The following is a 17,570-nucleotide window of genomic DNA, read 5'->3' as shown; positions in this document are numbered from 1 at the left end:
CTATTCCTTCATTATTCTCCACTGCTGTATTTGACACTGTTGATCCATATATATATATGTATATATATTTAATTAAAGCTTTTTATTTACAAAACATGCATGGGTAATTTTTCAGCATTGACCTTTGCAAAACCTTCTGTTCCAAATTATCTCCTTCCCCCACCTCCTCCCCTAGATGGCAAATAGTCCAATACATGTTAAATATATTAAAAATATATGTTAAATCCAATATATGTATACATATTTGTACAGTTATCTTGCTGCACGAGAAAAATTGGATCAAGAAGGTAAAAAAGCTGAGAAAGAAAACAAAATGCAAGCAAACATCAACAAAAAAAGTGAGAATGCTATATTGTGGTCCACACTCAGTTCCCATGGTCTTCTCTCTGGGTGTTGATGGCTCTCTTCATCACTGAACAGTTGAAACTGGTTTGAACCAACTCATTGTTAAAGAGAGTCACGTCCATCAGAATTGATCGTCGTGTAATATTATTATTGCTATGTACAATGATCTCCTGGTTCTGCTCATTTCACTCAGCATCAGTTTATGTAAGTCTCTCCAGGTCTCTCTGAAATCATCCTACTGGTCATTTCTTACAGAACAGTAATATCATAACTTATTAAGCCATTCTTCAAAAGATGGGCATCCACTCAGTTTCCAGTTTCTTGCCACTACAAAGAGGGCTGCCACAAGCATTTTTGCACATGTTGGGTCCTTTTGCCTCCTTGAAGATCTCTTTGGGGTATAAGCCCAGAAGTAACACTGCTGCATCAAAGGGTATGCATAGTTTGATAACTTTTTGAGCATAGTTCCAAATTGCTCTCCCTTCTGGATAGTCTTGCCTCTCTGGGTTTTCTTGACACTAATTTTTTTTTTTCTTCCTAACTGCATGCCAGTCAATTTCCTTTTGCTAGATCAACTATATGGGACCTGTCAAGGATTCTTTCCTCTTTTCTTTGGTGACCTCATTAGCTTTCATGGATTAAATTGTCATCTCTGTGCAGAAGTCCTAGGTCCTATGTAGCTAGCCCTATTTTCTCTCCTGAGTTCCATTTTCATATCATCAACTGCCTGTTGAGCATTTCATACTCAGCATGCCAAAAAGCAATCTTTTCTCACCTCCTTTTCATCTCTTTTAGTCTGCCAGGTTTATAACTTTGTTGATATCTTTTTTAAAAATAAATTTTAGATACATGTCTACATATGTGTAAATTTAAACATTGTCTTATTTAAAACTTAATTTGTTAACATTAACAAGCATTTATTTCTCTCATTCCCATCTTTACTCCTTCAGTTGAACTAAAAAGAAAGGAAAAAAAAAAACCTCATAACTAGTATATATAGTTAAAGTGAAATTCCTATATTGACTGTGTCTAAAACTATATGTCTCATTTTTTACCTTGACTCCATCGTCCCCTTCCAGAAGGTGGGAAGTATGATTCATTTTCATTTGTCTTTAGATGTGATTGGTGTTTCATTGCATTACTCAAAATTCTCAAACTTTTTTAGAATTTTTTTTAATAATGTTGTTTTCCAGAGATGTGCTGCTCATTTCACTGAATTAGATTTTTTTATTTTGATCATTGAAATTTAATACTTTTATTTTTCCCAGTTACATGTGAAACAATTTTTTACATTTGTTTTTAAACTTTGAATTCCAGATTTTCTCCCTCCTTTCATTAAAAACACCACTTATGAAGTTATGCAAAACTTTTCCATAAAAGTCATGTTGTGAGAAAAAACAGAGATCTTTCCCTCAACACCCCCCCCCAAAAAAAAAAAAAAAAAGCCAAAACCAACAACTCTCAAGAAAAATGAAATCAGAAAAAAAGAATATTTTGCTATCTGAATTCCTACACAATCAGTTCTTTCTCTGGGTATGGACAGCATTTTTCATTATAAGTCCTTCAGAATAGTCATGAATCATTGTATTGCTAAGAATTGCAAAATCATTCACAGCTGATTATCCTACAACATTGCTATTACTTTATACACAGTACATTTCACTTTGAGCTCATGGAGGATTTTCTAAGTTTTTCTGAGAGTATTCTTATCATTTCCCATAGAACTATATTTCATCATATTCACATACACAGCTTATTCAGCCATTCCCCAATTGATGGGTATCGCCTCAGTTTCCAACTCTGCCCTGAGAAAGAGAACTATAAATATTTTTGTACAAATAGGTCCTTTTCCTTTTTTTTTTTTTTTTTTTTTTAACATGCCTGTTACTGGTATTGTTAAGTCAAAGAATATCTACATTAGATTATACAAGGCTTCCCAATTTTTTTGAAGCTATCCCTTATCTTATGATACAGTAGTATTCTGTTACATTCATATACCATAATGTATTTAGTCTTTAAAAAAATGGGTGCCACCCCCTTAATGTTTGTTTTTTTGTTACAAGAACTGCTGTTAATATTTTTTATGAGTTCTTTTCTTTTTTCTTTCATGTCTTTAAAGTACAGATCTACTAAGGTATCAGTGGTTCAAAGTGAAGCACATAATTCCAAATAGTTTTTTTAAATTTCTGGACCAATTTATGGCTTCACCAGCAGTGTATGTGCCTGTTTTCTTGAAGCCTCTTCAACAATTGATTTTTTTGTCATCTTTGACAGCCTGATAAATATGAAGTGAAATTTCAAAGTTGTTTTAATTTGTATTTGTCTAATAGTGATTTGGAACATTTTTCTTTATCTACATTTTGTTTTACAAAATATAGGTCTATCAGACAATATAAGGTCTATCAGACAAACCTGTTGCAAAAAAAAATTTTTTTTTTTCTGTGTTATCTTCCCATTTAGTTTTAACTTCATTGATTTTGCTTGTGGAAAAAAAACCCTTAATTTTACATAATCAAATTCACTATTTCCATCTCTGATTTATTTCCTATCCCTTGGTTGCTCAAAAATGCTTTCTTATCCATAAATGTCAGAGGTTGCTTAGTGATATTTTAGCTAACATGTCTTTCTATTATACCTTATCTTATATTTATTATCAATGAGTCATCTATGTTCTAAAATATTTATAGTGATTCTTTGTGGTGGTAAAGAACTAGAAATTGAGAGATCTCCATTAATGGGAGAAAGATTGAATAAGTTGTGGTATAATTGTGATGGAATACAATTGTGCTGTTAAGAATTGACTGACAACGTTGCTTTTTAGAAAAACATGGGAAGGCTTATATGAATAATGAAGAGTGAAATGAGCAGTATCGAGAGGACATTGTATACAGTAACATCAATATTGTTTGAGAATAACTGTGAATAAGCGATTCTGAATTATATTAATATTCAAGTCAACTGCAGTCTTATGAAAGAAGGTGCTATCCATCTCCAGAGAAAGAATTGGTAAATAGAAGCTTGTATATATGCTTTTGTGTGAGTGTGTGTGTAAATAAGTAAGTGAAATGTTGGCCTTCTGAGGGTGAGAGGAAGCTTATCAATATGATCCAACAAGATTTCAAAACAAAAAAGAAACCTAAAAAAAAAAGTCATTCAAGAGGAATGAAGATATAACAGTAAAAGTAACCATGTTCAGTGACTCGTTGATAGTAAATATCAAGTAAAGCATAAAATAAAAAGATATATGCTAAATAAAATATCCATATTGTGATGCAAGAGAACCAGTTCAGAGTCCAGATTGTGGGATTTCTTTTAGATTATGAGGACTTCCAAATATTCCTTTTTGTGAATGACATTGTTGAGTTTTCTGGATCTGTGATTGATCAGAGAAGTTTGACCTGTCCAGCCACACAGCAAAAACCAAATCGGTGAAGAATGTCTATTGTCCTGATTTCAGCTTCTAGGTAGACACTATGGAACTTGTCCAGTAATTTGTATATCTGGAGCAGAAGACAGATGGATGCTGAGCTGGGCCCAGAATTGAAAAGAAAAAAAAAGAGCAGAAGGGATTGCTTTCCAGACACCACAGAGCGCTTTACAGAATCTCAAACTTCCAACAACAGCAGGGGCCTATATTTTCAATATAAACGGTTTTTATCAATGCTGCAACAAGACCTGGAACACCATTACCTTTGAATTGCCTGTATTATACAGGCAGTAGAAAGGTACTTGGGAGATGTGACCTAAAACCAACAAGGAAGAATAGGGATAAAAGATGTCAATTAACAATTAGCAAAGTGTGATAGAAAGAAGATGGTTTGGTCATATGGGAGAGTGCATCTTCACAACATTTGGGAAAGCATAAATATGAGTTGCCCATATTGGGCAGACATAGGTGGTTTGCAATCTGCCTTGTTGGAGAGAATTCCTTAGATTATGAGATCACAGATCCAATTGAGCACATCTGACCTGATTCTCAATAAAGTTGTGTTTCTCTGTTTCCTTTAGGATAAAACTTTGGCATTTAAAGCTCTTGACAGCTTTCTCCCAACCTATCTCTCCAACCTTATTATATATTTCTTCCTTTCCTGTACTGAACAATTCAGCCAAAGAGGCCTTTTTTCTGTTTCTAACATATCTATTGTCTTTGTACTTTTGCACTCTTCAATGCCTGGAATATATTTCCTCCTCCTTTGCCTCATAGAATTTCTCAGTTTCTTCGAAATGCCTTTGAAATATGTCACTTTGTATACAAAGCCTCTCCTCATATCCTAAACTACTGATGTGGTCCTTCCTGACTACCTTGTTTTCTATATATTTATTCCATGTATACACAGAAATGTGTCTTATTTCCCCCAATAGAAGGTCAACTCCCTGAGAGCAGAGATTGTTTTCTTTTTTATTCTTGTATCCCTAGTACTTAGCAATCCTGGCACACAGAGTGCTTAATTTTTTAAAAACCTCTTCACTCACTTATAGTAAAGAGATCAGATCTAGTTTATTTTTTAAAATCTGAAAATGAAAATCCACAGAATTTAAAAACTGATAATTCCTCCTATAGTTGCTGATGGATATGTGGAAAGACCAATATTAAGTGTCAAATTGAATGGATTGTAATGGTGATTGGGAGAGATCAGAAAGGTGGGATGCAGTCCAAGTTATGAAGAAATGATTTTATATTTGGTTATAAAGGCAATAGGGAACTCTAAAGTTTATTGAGGAGAGGGACGACTTGGTCAGAGTTGACAACAGTAATACCTATACCACTTATCACCTCAATAACTGGAGAGAAAATGTGAGGGGATGGCGGTTTGGATTTTCAAGTAAGGAAAATTGATGCTCAGAGATGGTGCTGTCCCTAGTAAGTGTTGGTATTTATGCTAAGGAATATGATCTGGATGGATGTATTGACGCTCTTTAGTGATTTGGTCAATAAGATAGTTGCTGGCACCATTACATCATCTAACATTCAGCCTTTAGGTTTAGCTGATTAAAACCTCAACTCTTTTTTTTTTCCTTCTGTGTCTTGCTCCCTGGAAATAGCACATGGCACTTAATTTTCACATTTTTGAGGTTTGCTTTCTTGCTTTGTTTTCTTTCTCATTTTTTACTGTTTTGATCTGGTTTTTCTTGTGCAGCATAATTGTGGAAATATGTATAGTAGAATTGCACATGTTTAAAAACATTAGATTATTTGCTGTTTAGGGGAGGGGAGTGAGGGGAAGAGGAAGAAAATTGGAACACAAGGTTTTTCAAGGGTGAATATTGAAAACTATCTTTGCATATATTTTGAAAATAAAAAGTTATTTAAAAAAGAAAATTCTGAAAATTTGAAAAAAAGTCATCACACAATCTTGCTGTTTCTGTGTATAATGTTCTTTTGGTTCTGCTCACTTGACTCTGGGTTAGTTCATGTAAGACTTCCAGGTTTTTCTGAAATCTATCTGTTTGTCATTTTTTATAGCATAATAGTATTCCATTACATTCATATACCACAATTTGTCCAGCCATTTCCCAATTGATGGACATCCCCTTAATTTCCAACTCCTTGCTGCCACAAAAAGAGATGCTACAAATATTTTTATACGCGTTGATCCTTTTCCTTTTTTTATGATCTCTTTGTGATACAGACCTAGTAATGGTATTGTTGGATCAAAGAATATGCACAGTGGGCATAGTTCCACATTGCTCTCCAGAATGGTTAGATCAGTTCACAATTCCACCAAATTCTACCAGTAATGCATTAGTATTCCAAATTTCTCACATCCTCACTAACATTTATAATTTTCCTTTTCTGACATATTAGCCAATTTGATAGGTGTGAAATGGTACCTCAAAGTTGTTTTAATTTGCATTTCTCTAATCAATATTGATTTAGAGCATTTTTTCATATGATTATAGATGATTTTAATTTATCTGAAAATTTCCTTTTCATATCCTTTGACGATTTGCATTTGGGGAATAATTTGTATTCTTGTAAATTTGATTCAGTTCTCTGTATATTTTAGAAATGATGCCTTTATCAGAGACACTGGCTATAAAAATTGCTTCCCATTTTTCTGCTTCCCTTCTTATCTTCCATTGGCTTTGCGCAAAAAGTTTTTAATTTATTCAGAATGTCCATTTTGCATTTCATAATGTTCTCTATCTCCATAAATTTCCATAAATAGGTCAACTATTCCTTGCTCTCCTAATTTACTTCTGATATCAGCCTCTATTTAACCTGGATACATGGTATGAGATGTTGGTCTTTGCCTAGTTTTTGCCATAGGATTTTCCAGTTTTCCTAGCAGTTTTTGTCAAATAGTGATTTCTTATCCCAGAATCTAGAGTCTTTGAGTACTGTGTCTTGTATACTTAATCTATTTAATTGATCCACCACTCTTATTTTTTTAGCCAGTATCAAATAGTTTTGATGATTAATTTATAATATAGGTTTGGATATAGTATGGCTAGGCTACCTTTGTATTTTTTTTTAATTATTCCCTTGATATTCTTGGCCTTTTAAGGTCTTCTAGATTAGTTAATTTTGTTGTTGTTGTTTTTCTAGCTAAGAGAGTAGTATCTCAGGGAGAGAGAGAGAGAGAACAGAAAGTCAGAGGGTGATCAAAAGTGTCAAGAGGCTACAGAAATATTCAGAAGAATGAGGACTGAGGAAAGGCCATTGCATTCAACAATTAAGACATTTTGGAGAGAGCCTGTTTTGTTGAATGATAAAATCAAGAAATATTGTAGAGAATAAGAAAGGAGAGGAAAGAACTGTGGAGGCACTTATTGTAGAACAACTTTCTCTTGAAGTTTAGCCACAAAAGATAGGAGAGATGGAAAGATATCAAGGATGGAAAGATCAATTGAGGACTTTTTTGAGGCAGGGGAGACTTTGGGCATGTTTATAGACAGGAACCAGTAGATGGAGAGAAATTGAAGATAATTGAGAGAGTGAAGATAGGTGTGAAGATTATTTTCACAAAGATTTTATAGAAATGAGAAAGTAGCTGTATTTTCTTGATTGTTTCGAGTAGTAATATATCACTTTTTTCAAGCATTTGGTGTATCCTTCTCTATTTAAGATGTCTTTGGACTAGATCCAACAATGTCTTCAGAATCTCCTTATCTTAAGTATCATGTCTAGACTGTCTAGACTGATTTTGCTTTTTATGATTTGTGATTAAGTTGCTTCCTCCACCTAGGCTGTTAACCATTTTGAATTCTGCATTCCACTACATTATTGAACTCCAGTCAAGTGCCAAATTTTGACTTTTCTCTTCTTGACCTGTTGTATTTTCTTTACATATTATCCATCATCTCCTTAACTCAGACCCTTATCACTTCTTGACCCTACTTCTTTTCTTCACTGTCTTTATCCTCCATACTTGATTGCCCAAAAAAAGTGTCTTCAGTGGTTCTCAATTGTCTTTAGTAGAAAATATTTGCTCCCCTCATAGTCTGCTTCTAACCTTTTGTTCTAGATGTATGTATTTCACAATAATCTCCCTTCTTAGTCTGTTGAAATATTTCATCATAAGCTACTTATACTTATATTTTATGCTTTGCATCCCTTTGTATTGGTCATCCAAGGTAGCTGCAATATCTGCTTATCTTCACTTCAGGTACAACCTTCTATGCAAAGCTTTTCCCTATTCCCCCTAATTACTTAATTTATATTTATTTTCTTGTATTGTGTGACAATTACATGACAGTGAATTTGGGTTTTATTATCTGAAGAAATAAATGGGCTTTTTGCTTAACAGATTATTTTTGTTGTTTTCATCACAGAATCATTTTAAAGATCATTTTTATTTTGCATAGTTAGTGCTAAGTATAGTTCATTAAAACAGCTATTGTCTTGATTTTTGTATGAGATTTTCTAACCTTTTAATATATTTTCTCTGCTGACTCTTAAAATATATCCTTGATGGATTAATACCTTTGTCAGACATGAACCTAAGGCAAACTCATTAAGGTAAACTACCTACTTTTAAGGTAGAACTATTTACTTCTATTAAAATAAAAATTTGGGAGCAATGGAAATGGGGCAAAAGTAAATCATCTCTGGATTTGTTCCTGTCATTTTTTCTTTATGAAAAATCAAGAGTTGACAGCACTTCAATCTTGGTTGACTCATTTATGTTGTAACCTTTGCTGTCACTGGATTTCACATTGTTCTTTAAGTTTGACTAAGCTATTACTAACTATCTTGACTCACATTTCCCAGGATCTAGTTCAAGGGCTAGTCCTAACTTGTCTCTGGGGAGTTCTCTTTTAAATACTACTGAAATACTTTTAGCATCCTTATCTCAGTAATTCCCAGTGAAGGGTGTTCTGGATCTTAGAGAGGAAGAGAAAAGAAGGGAGACAAATTCAGGGAAGAAGGAATAATTTGAAAATTGGACCTGAAGGTAAAACCATTTAGTTTTAATATTGTTTGGAGGTTGGATTATATGTGAACCTGTTTTTTGCTTCAGGCAAAATCATCTGAGGGAGAGGTTTCATTGATTTACTTGTGTGTGTGTGTTTTTTTTTTTTTTTTTTTTTTTTTCTAATAACTTTTTATTGATAGAACCCATGCCAGAGTAATTTTTTACAGCATTATCCCTTGCATTCACTTCTGTTCCATTTTTCCCCTCCCTCCCTCCACCCCCTCCCCCAGATGACAAGCAGTCCTTTACATGTTGAATAGGTTACAATATATCCTAGATACAATATATGTGTGCAGAACTGAACAGTTTTCTTGTTGCACAGGGAGAATTGAATTCAGAAGGCAAAAATAACCCGGGAAGAAAAACAAAAATGCAAGCAGTTTATATTCATTTCCCAGTGTTCTTTGGGTGTAGCTGCTTCTGTCCACATTGATTTACTTGTTGGCTTGTGCCTCAAAGTCATTCAGATAGTATAAGATACACTTAAGTTGAAATTGTCTTTATTTTGAAATGATAATGAGTGTTTGTCTTTTGTTGTATCTTGAAAAATTGATGCAATTAAACTTTTTTTGAATTTAGGAAATCTAAAATGCTTTGAGTAACTTTTTTTTTTTTTTTAATTTTTTAAGTTAAGCCTACAGATTGCAACTTCACTGCCAAAATGTCATTGTCTTCTATTACTGCACATTGTTCAGCATCTGAAAATGCTTGCAGAATTTCACCAGGACAAGTCAATCAGGTAACCTGCCTTTATGTTTTATCTGTTTCTCTCTCTTTAAAGAAAACATCCAATGCAGATATGGGAACTGAACTAACTGCTGATTTAATTTTTAGGCAATAATGTTCTCTATAGAACTATTTTAGAAACACATCTAGAATTGGTCATGGACCTATGACTAAATTTTTTGGGCTCTCATAATCTTGAATTGACTACCGAATAAAAATATATTGAATGCAAAAGAAAGAATTTGAAAATTAATGTTTTTCTGAGTGTGAAGATTATACTAATATGACAAGATAGTCTTATGTAGATTATTCAGTAATTGGTTGTCCAACATTTTTACTTTTCCATCTGCAGTATTGCATTTTGTTTATTAGTACTTCTGTGAAGTAAGTACTCAGCTCTTAATGAAAGTAGTGTTATAAAGACATCAATTGTTCATTCTTATTTATTTGGTAATTAAAGTTTAATTGAAGACCCTAAATGGGATTTATTTTGATGGCTTTGTCTTAATATTCTGCTGTAAGGTATTTCTACTTCGAATGTACAGAAGTCAGTGGCAAAATTAGGATTGTACTACTGATCAGTTCATCAGACTTGTTTGCCAAAGATTTGTAGTGTGTCATAACATCCTTCTACCACTACTGTCTCATTTTCCTGATTATTGTGTTTTACCTTTTCCGTAGCTTAGTGTAAAATGTATTGATGGTTATAATTTAATATTGAAAAGAAATTTAAAGGAAAAAAAATTTTTCCCCCACGGCAGTTAGGTTCAGGTGACTTGATTAGAGTAACAAAGCTAGGAAATGTTAAGTGTCCTTCCTTCTTTCCTTCCTTCCTTCCTTTCTTCCTACTTTTCCATTTCTCCCTCTCTCCATCTCTCCATCTTTCCCTCTCTCCCTCTATCAATTTCACAGAGTTGTTGTCAAGATCAAGTGAGGTCATGGATATAAAATACTATATAATGTTACTAAACCAACATTATATTCAGTGAATCAATCAAATATAATCCTTTCCCCCCCAAAAAAAACCTCACTGATACTTTTAATAGTTAGCTCATTTTGAAAAATGTTTTGTGACTTAATTTTTTAAAAATTGTTTTATTTTTTGGATCATATCTATGATTTCACTGATCTTGGAAACATCTTCAATTAATTTAGATTGGTATCTGCTTTGCAGTTTCATGTTAGAGATGTGTCTGGGTGGATTGGAAAGTTAAAGGTCTTGTCATGGCTCATTTAGTCAATATGTATCTGAGACAAGACTTGAACCTTTTTTCTGACAAGTCTGTGATTGACTCTCTCTTGTATTTCACTACTCTCCTATCTTATTTTTAAGTTTACAATTGATTGGCAGTCCTTTTCTTCATATGAAAGTTATGCAAAGAGACCAGTTTCTCAGAAGTATTGAATGTATAAAATGTACTTAAATGGCAAAAGTTATTTTTAAAGGTATAGTTAAATGCCTTAATAGAAGGTCTTGAAGGCATTAAATAAATATTATTGGTTGTTAATATAATGGCCTAGGTGAAGAAATAGCCACCAGTGTTTCTTAGGTATTTAGAGAGATCTACAAATTTGTGTATGTCTTTCAGGATATACCTGAAATTTAGTTAAAATAAATAGCTGATTATATTTGTGTCCATTAGGTACGACCAAAACTGCCATTGCTAAAGATTTTGCAGGCAGCAGGTGCGCAAGGTGAAATGTTCACTATGAAAGAGGTAAGCATCTAGATCTTTTGCACATTTACTTTCAGAGAAAAATAGAAATCAACTAATTCTCTTAACATTTCGAGAATACTTCAACAATGGAAGCCAGAAAAGAATTAGTTATTTAATTCACTTAACAGCTCACTGTACAAACTTTTACACAATTTAGTTTTCTATGTAGCAGATATTTTGAGGATACATCATGGGAAAGGAAGAAGTTAAATCGGGTACTACTTTTGAGACATTGGAGTAGCAACTTCTGCTGTCTTTTAAATACTTAAGTTCAAGTTGTATTTGATTATAAATTTTTTTCTCAAGTTCTTTTTGAAGTGGGTTGTCAGCTAAATGTAAGATTCACTGTGTATTCATTTATTTTAGGATTAAAATGCAAAGTGTGTACAAGATTAAAAAATGACACTGTCACTGATTTACAGAGTATCCTGCCAGCCAGGAATTAAATGCAGTAGTTTTTCATTATAAATATGTCAGATATTCCTGCAGAACTCTGTGACTTATTTTAAACACTTATGCATTTAAATAACTTATTTAGCTTCTAAAATTTTTTTGCAAAAGCAAATTGAATACTTTTAAGTGGTTGAGGGCTTACTGTTAAAATGTTAATCAGTGTTAGCAGCCCACACATAGCACAGTAAAGATCTTCCATTGAATGGAAAAAAAATTGTGTGTGTCTCTAATTTACTGAAATATTTTGTTTTGATACAGTAAAGAGTTCTAAACAAATTGTCTTACAGAGCACATTCTTGGAGAAAGTAAATTTACCTATTGTTAGTCCACGGGAGGGATGTGTCATTAAACTTTGACAGGATGCTCTTTAATACTGAGTTTTGTGTTTGTCCAAAGTTTGTTGCTTCCTCATTGGACTCATTGTGTGTACTGTTCTTTTGGTTCTATTAACTTCTTTTAATATATCCTATCATATTCTTCCCAGGTTTCTTTGAATTCATTATTCCTTATGTTGCAGTAATATTCCATTTCATCCACATACCTTAAGTTGTAAAGCATTTCTCAGTTTTGGGGGCTTTTTGTTATCATGAATAATGCTATTATGGTCATGTATGTTCTTAGGAATCACATTTCTTAACTTCTGTGTGATTGTCTCAGTGGAAAAACCTTTGAAGAGTGTGAACAAATCAGTATTTCCAGATTGTTTTTAAGGAGGATTGAATCGATCCAGAGATAGCTATTATACCAATAAATTAGCAAGTGTGCTTTTAAACAAGGCATTTTCTGTTTTTGTAGTGTCTTTGCTAGATTGATATTTGAGGGTAGGGATTAATGCTTCAGGATCTGTTTTTCTTAATAAGAATTGTGAAATTTTTTTCAAATTTTTTTTTTTTCAAATGAAGAAATATTAATTGTTAGTATCCATCTGATCACTAAGGAATGACTCTTAGTCATACATTTATGTTATTTCCTAAAGTTTTGACTTATTAGCCTCTTATTAGAGTTTTTTAATGCAATTTTCCCCAAGTTTGCAATTTTTTCTTGGTTTTTATTTGTGTGGAAGCATTTTAATTTTATATTAATTTTTTATTGCATGATATTTTCTGGCTTGTGTTTGATGGTGAATTTTTTTTTCCTAGTGGAGTAGAAAATAATGGAATTTTTAATTTTATCTTTATTATTCTATTATTTATTTATTTTTTCCTGAGGTAATTGGAGTTAAGTGACTTGTGCAGGGTCACACAGCTAGGAAGTATTAAGTGTCTGAGATCAGATTCGAACTCGGGTCTTCCTGACTTCAAGGCTGGTGCTCTATCCACCATGCCACCTAGTTGCCCCAAGAATTTACTTTTCTAGTAAAGGATAGAAATGAGTCGAGAATAGATTTTGTCTCTAATGATTATAGATTATAGATTAGTTGTTATGATTTTATATATATGTGTGTGTGTGTATACACATATATATATATAAAGAGAGAGAGCAAGCACTTTTTATTCTTTTCAGTAGTTGAAAAAAAATTATATAACTTTGCATTTTTATACATTTGGAATTTGTTGTTGCAAAAGGTATAAAATACTGAACTAAAACTTTTTGGTTAGGCTTTTTTAATTGAAAAAAATTTTTTTCAATCGTCAGTACTTTATTTTCTTTCCTATCCCCATGTTGTCCATCACACCATTGGAAAAAGGGGGAAAAAAGCATTGTAGCAAATATAGTCAAATAAAACACATTTTTGCTTTGGCTGTGTCTAAAAATATGTCTCATTCTGTATTCTGAGCCCATCATCTAATTTTCTGTCAGGAGGTAGTAGCATGCTTCATATTAAATCCTCTGGAATCATGTTGATCAAGAATTCTTTAAAAAAAAATTTTTTTTTAAGACTATTATTTTCCTTGATGTGTACATTTTATTCTGTATACAGGTCTTCCCAGGTATCATGGAAACATCCCCTTTTGTAATTTCTTATGGCACAGTAATAATAGTCTGTTGCTCTTATAACAAATTTTTTTTTTGACTTATTTATTTATTTAAACTTTTCATTGACAGAACCCATGCCAGGGTAATTTTTTACAGCATTATTCCTTGTACTCACTTCTGTTCTGATTTTTTCCCTCCCTCCCTTTACCCCCTCCCCCAGATGGCAAGCAGTATGACACAATTTTTAACCATTTCCCCAATTGATGGATATCTTCTTAGTTCCCAGTTGTTTTCTACTACAAAAAAGAGCAGCTATAAATATTTTTGTGCATACATATTTTATGCAGAATGTTTTCTTTGATATATTTGAGGTAAAGATCTAGCAGTGTTATTATTAGGTCCAGGAATATGCAGTTGTAATAATTTTTCTCATATAGTTCCAAATTGCTTTTCAAAATGACTGAACCAGTTCATAATTCTGTGATCAGTGCATTCATGTACTATATGCTAATCTCTTTATTATCAGTAGTTACTTAGGCACCAGATGGCATAGGAAGACCTGAATTCTAATCCTCCTGAAGACAGTAACTTTATGACCCTGGACAAATAATTTAACTTTTCTCTGTCTCAAGTTTTCTCATCTGTAAAATGGAAATAGTAATCACCTAGAAGCACTTTGCAAACCTTAAAGCACAATATATGTCCTAGCTATTGTCATTATTAATCTTCTAATAAAGAACCTTTTCTCCAATAGTTTGTGCACTTGAATTCATCAAAATATAGTTGCATTTGTTTGCAGGTCTTATTTATTTAGCCTGTTCCAGTGATTTTAATCCAATGGTGGATAATTTTGTCATTTGGTTGCTTTGTAATCTAAGATTAAATCTGGTGGTATTAAGCCTCTCCTTCCTACTTTTTTTTTTTTTTTAATCATATCCTTGGAATTAAAAAAAATACCTAATTTCTTCAGTAATTTGATTAGTAAAGTACCAAATCTACAGAGTAAATTGGATAGTATTGCAGTTTTTACTATATCCTTATCTAATTTTGCATTTCAAAGATTTCCAGTTTTAGGTTCTTGGAAATCAATTCTTTGAAAATTTCCTCCTTCTTCATCCCAGACTCAGAATTTCAGTATACATTTTTCTTATGTGGGAAATGAGAATTTCCCATTTTCATTTCAATCTTCCAATCTTGTTGCTAATAGGTAGTTTTGCATGAGTTCTTTATTGTAGGTTTTTGTTTTTTTTTTTTAGAACATTTGGAACAATCTTCTTTTCCCTTTCAGCTCTTTAGAATAAGTAAATTTTTTTTAATGATGTCTTATATATTAGTTGATTTTCTCCTTTCCTAGTCCTACCATTATTCACCTCCTCTTCCTGTCCCCTCATCCCCTCGTAGTTCCAATTTAATGTAATTGACTTCCAGAAGGATTAGATTTTCAATAAACTTTTATCCCTATTTATTCCTAAATTCTAACTTGATTGTGACTTCAAGAATGGTAGTCTTGTTGATCTATCAAAATTTTATGGTTAAGTCGAACATTCCCCTCCCTTCTCCCTCCCCCTCCCCCAGAAGCAATTGGGATTAAGTGACTTATCCAGGATCACACAGCTAGGAAACGGGAAGTGTCTGAAACCAGATTTGAACTCGGGTCTTCCTGATTTCAGGGCTGGTGTTCTATCCACTGTACCACCTAGCTGCCTCTAGTTTAACATTTCTTTACCAGAAATCATAGTAAAAGAGAAACCAAATTCTTAATAATTATAATGATGAAAATTTGACCCTGAGAAGAGTTGAGGAAACTCTTCATTGCAGGGATGGTGGACTATAGTGAAGTGTGTATGTATCAGATAAGGCCTATGTATTAGTTTTGCTGAAGTGATTTTTTTTTTTTTTTTAACAAGATAGGATTTGGTTGGAAGAGAATTCAAGAGGAATGTAATCAAAAGAAGGCAGCAGATAAAAAAGGGAAAATAAGAAAACATTGTCTTAGCATGGTTGCTAAATCTTCAGTTTTTACACCAGTTTTATTTTAGAGCTATGGCATTCAAACTTTCAAATATAAGTACTCCTTTTGGTTAAACAGTTTTGTGAATCTTGCTCCACCTCCACATAACAGTTACATGCATGAATGAATACTGTGTTGGAGTTAAAAAGAAATCAAAACAACAATGCTAGGTCTAAAGGAATTGTGCAGATTTCTGTTAACTGTGTCCACAGCCTCTGAGTTGGGATCCACTATCCTAAAATTTTACCGTTTGCTGTCTTCTAATGGGAAGATTAGAGGGACAAGATCGGTTGAAGGCTGCTGAGAACATCTTGCTATTTTTATTCAATCAATTCATCAACAGGCATCAGTTAAGCTCCAGTTATGTGCCTGTCATTGTGCTAGGCACAGGGTATATGAAATAGACCTATTTCAAGAAGGTTACATTCTAGAAATTTGATGAGAAAACACTTCTTGGGCATTCAGATCAACAGGAAACTGATCCAGAAGTACTTAGGGCCATACTGTATATATTAATACTAGTGCATCAATACATTTTTAAAAGCACATCAACATTTAATGATTTTCTAGAATCTTCTTTCAGTGAACAGTTGCACATTGAGGCAGCAGAATAGAGCCAGGAGTCCTGGGTTATGTCAATACATTTGTGTTCTAGTTCCTGTTCTGTCATTAGCTTATTGTATTAAAATAATAACTAGTATTTTAATGTCATTTTAAAATTTTCAAAATGCTTTAGGCATATGATCCAATTTGAGCCTCATGACAAAATACTGAAAGGTTCTACAGGGAGCATTATGAACATTTTCTGAATGAGGAGCATACTTAGATGGAGGCTTGTTTATAGTCACATAGCTGTTCTTTTGAAGGAGATGAACTAAGGTCTTTCTGACTCACAAAATCACCTCTAGAAAAACATAACTGCTTTTTCTCAGACTTAGTAAGTACATAGTTTTGGATTTCAGTTCCTATTGTTTGCAGTCAGGTTAATATGGCTTGGCCTACTTAATTTGAAGGATTGTTGTCAGAATCAAATAATCAAGGAGAAAGTATTTTGAAAATTATATATTTTAATAACTATTATTAGAAAACTTTGCTGTGCATTCTGGACAGATTTTCTTCCTGAAAGTTGACACAGGTGGTTACGCTTTGTTGGTGGATATCTTCCTTTAGTCATTTTATTTTCCCTTCTTTCCTTGCTCAGGCTACTTAGTGGGGCATGTGTCTTAGAAAAAGGCACATAATAGCATCACTTATCCATTATAATGAGAGTAGTTTAGGGAATTGTCTGTGCAGATGTCCAACATAAGGTAGTTTTTGACAGTTTCTTAGGCTCAGATAAGTTGGAGATTTGTATGGGCATAAATGATTTATAATATATATTTCATTCTACTTATGATTGAATTGTGATAGGAAGAAAGTTCTAACCAACTGGGAATGTAAATGGATAATAGCGTAATAACAATGCTTAACCCAATTTAACAGGGTTTTTGTTTTTGATACTTGGACAAGTCACTTAATTTTTAGTTGCTTTAATTTTGTATTACTGATTTATAGACTTAAATAAGTAGTAAGATTAACAGGATATATTGCATTTGTAATTTTAAAGTATTTTGCTAATATTCTTTTTTTAAAAATTGCTTTCACTAACCATGTCTATTAGAAAATCTTCCCAAGTACCAAACAAGTTCAGTTAAGCAACATGAATAAATATGCTGACTATATCAGACAATGTATAAGAGAGGCACTTGTCATTTCTCAAGTCAAGATTAAAAAAAAAATTTTTTTTTTGGTGCTAACTTTTTGATAATAGTTAATGTAGTTATCTTACTTTCCTTCCATTTTATTACTCGGGTAAAATGGAGCAAAATAGATTGGACTTTTAAGTAATCCAATATTGAAATCAAGTATACTCTTTGCTAAAGATTATTTTATTGATTGAAGTGATTGCTGTTATTTAAAGGAAGATGGTTCCATTAAAAT

At 32.8% G+C, this 17,570-nt stretch overlaps 1 protein-coding gene across 2 annotated transcripts in view; it reads left to right on the top strand.

Moving 5' to 3' along the window:
* The window catches only part of MDM4 (MDM4 regulator of p53), a 54,826-nt gene that overhangs the window by 14,771 nt on the left and 22,485 nt on the right, over positions 1-17,570 (top strand). For both annotated transcript variants that reach the window (XM_051998556.1, XM_051998557.1), the window contains exons 2-3: positions 9,395-9,504; positions 11,135-11,209. In XM_051998556.1, the coding sequence (XP_051854516.1) occupies positions 9,395-9,504; positions 11,135-11,209 (185 nt within the window). The remainder of the gene's footprint in view (positions 1-9,394; positions 9,505-11,134; positions 11,210-17,570) is intronic.

The sequence above is a fragment of the Antechinus flavipes genome, chromosome 4 (assembly GCF_016432865.1).
Source record: "Antechinus flavipes isolate AdamAnt ecotype Samford, QLD, Australia chromosome 4, AdamAnt_v2, whole genome shotgun sequence".
Lineage (NCBI taxonomy): Eukaryota > Metazoa > Chordata > Mammalia > Dasyuromorphia > Dasyuridae > Antechinus > Antechinus flavipes.
This window is presented reverse-complemented; position numbering and strand designations above follow the sequence as displayed.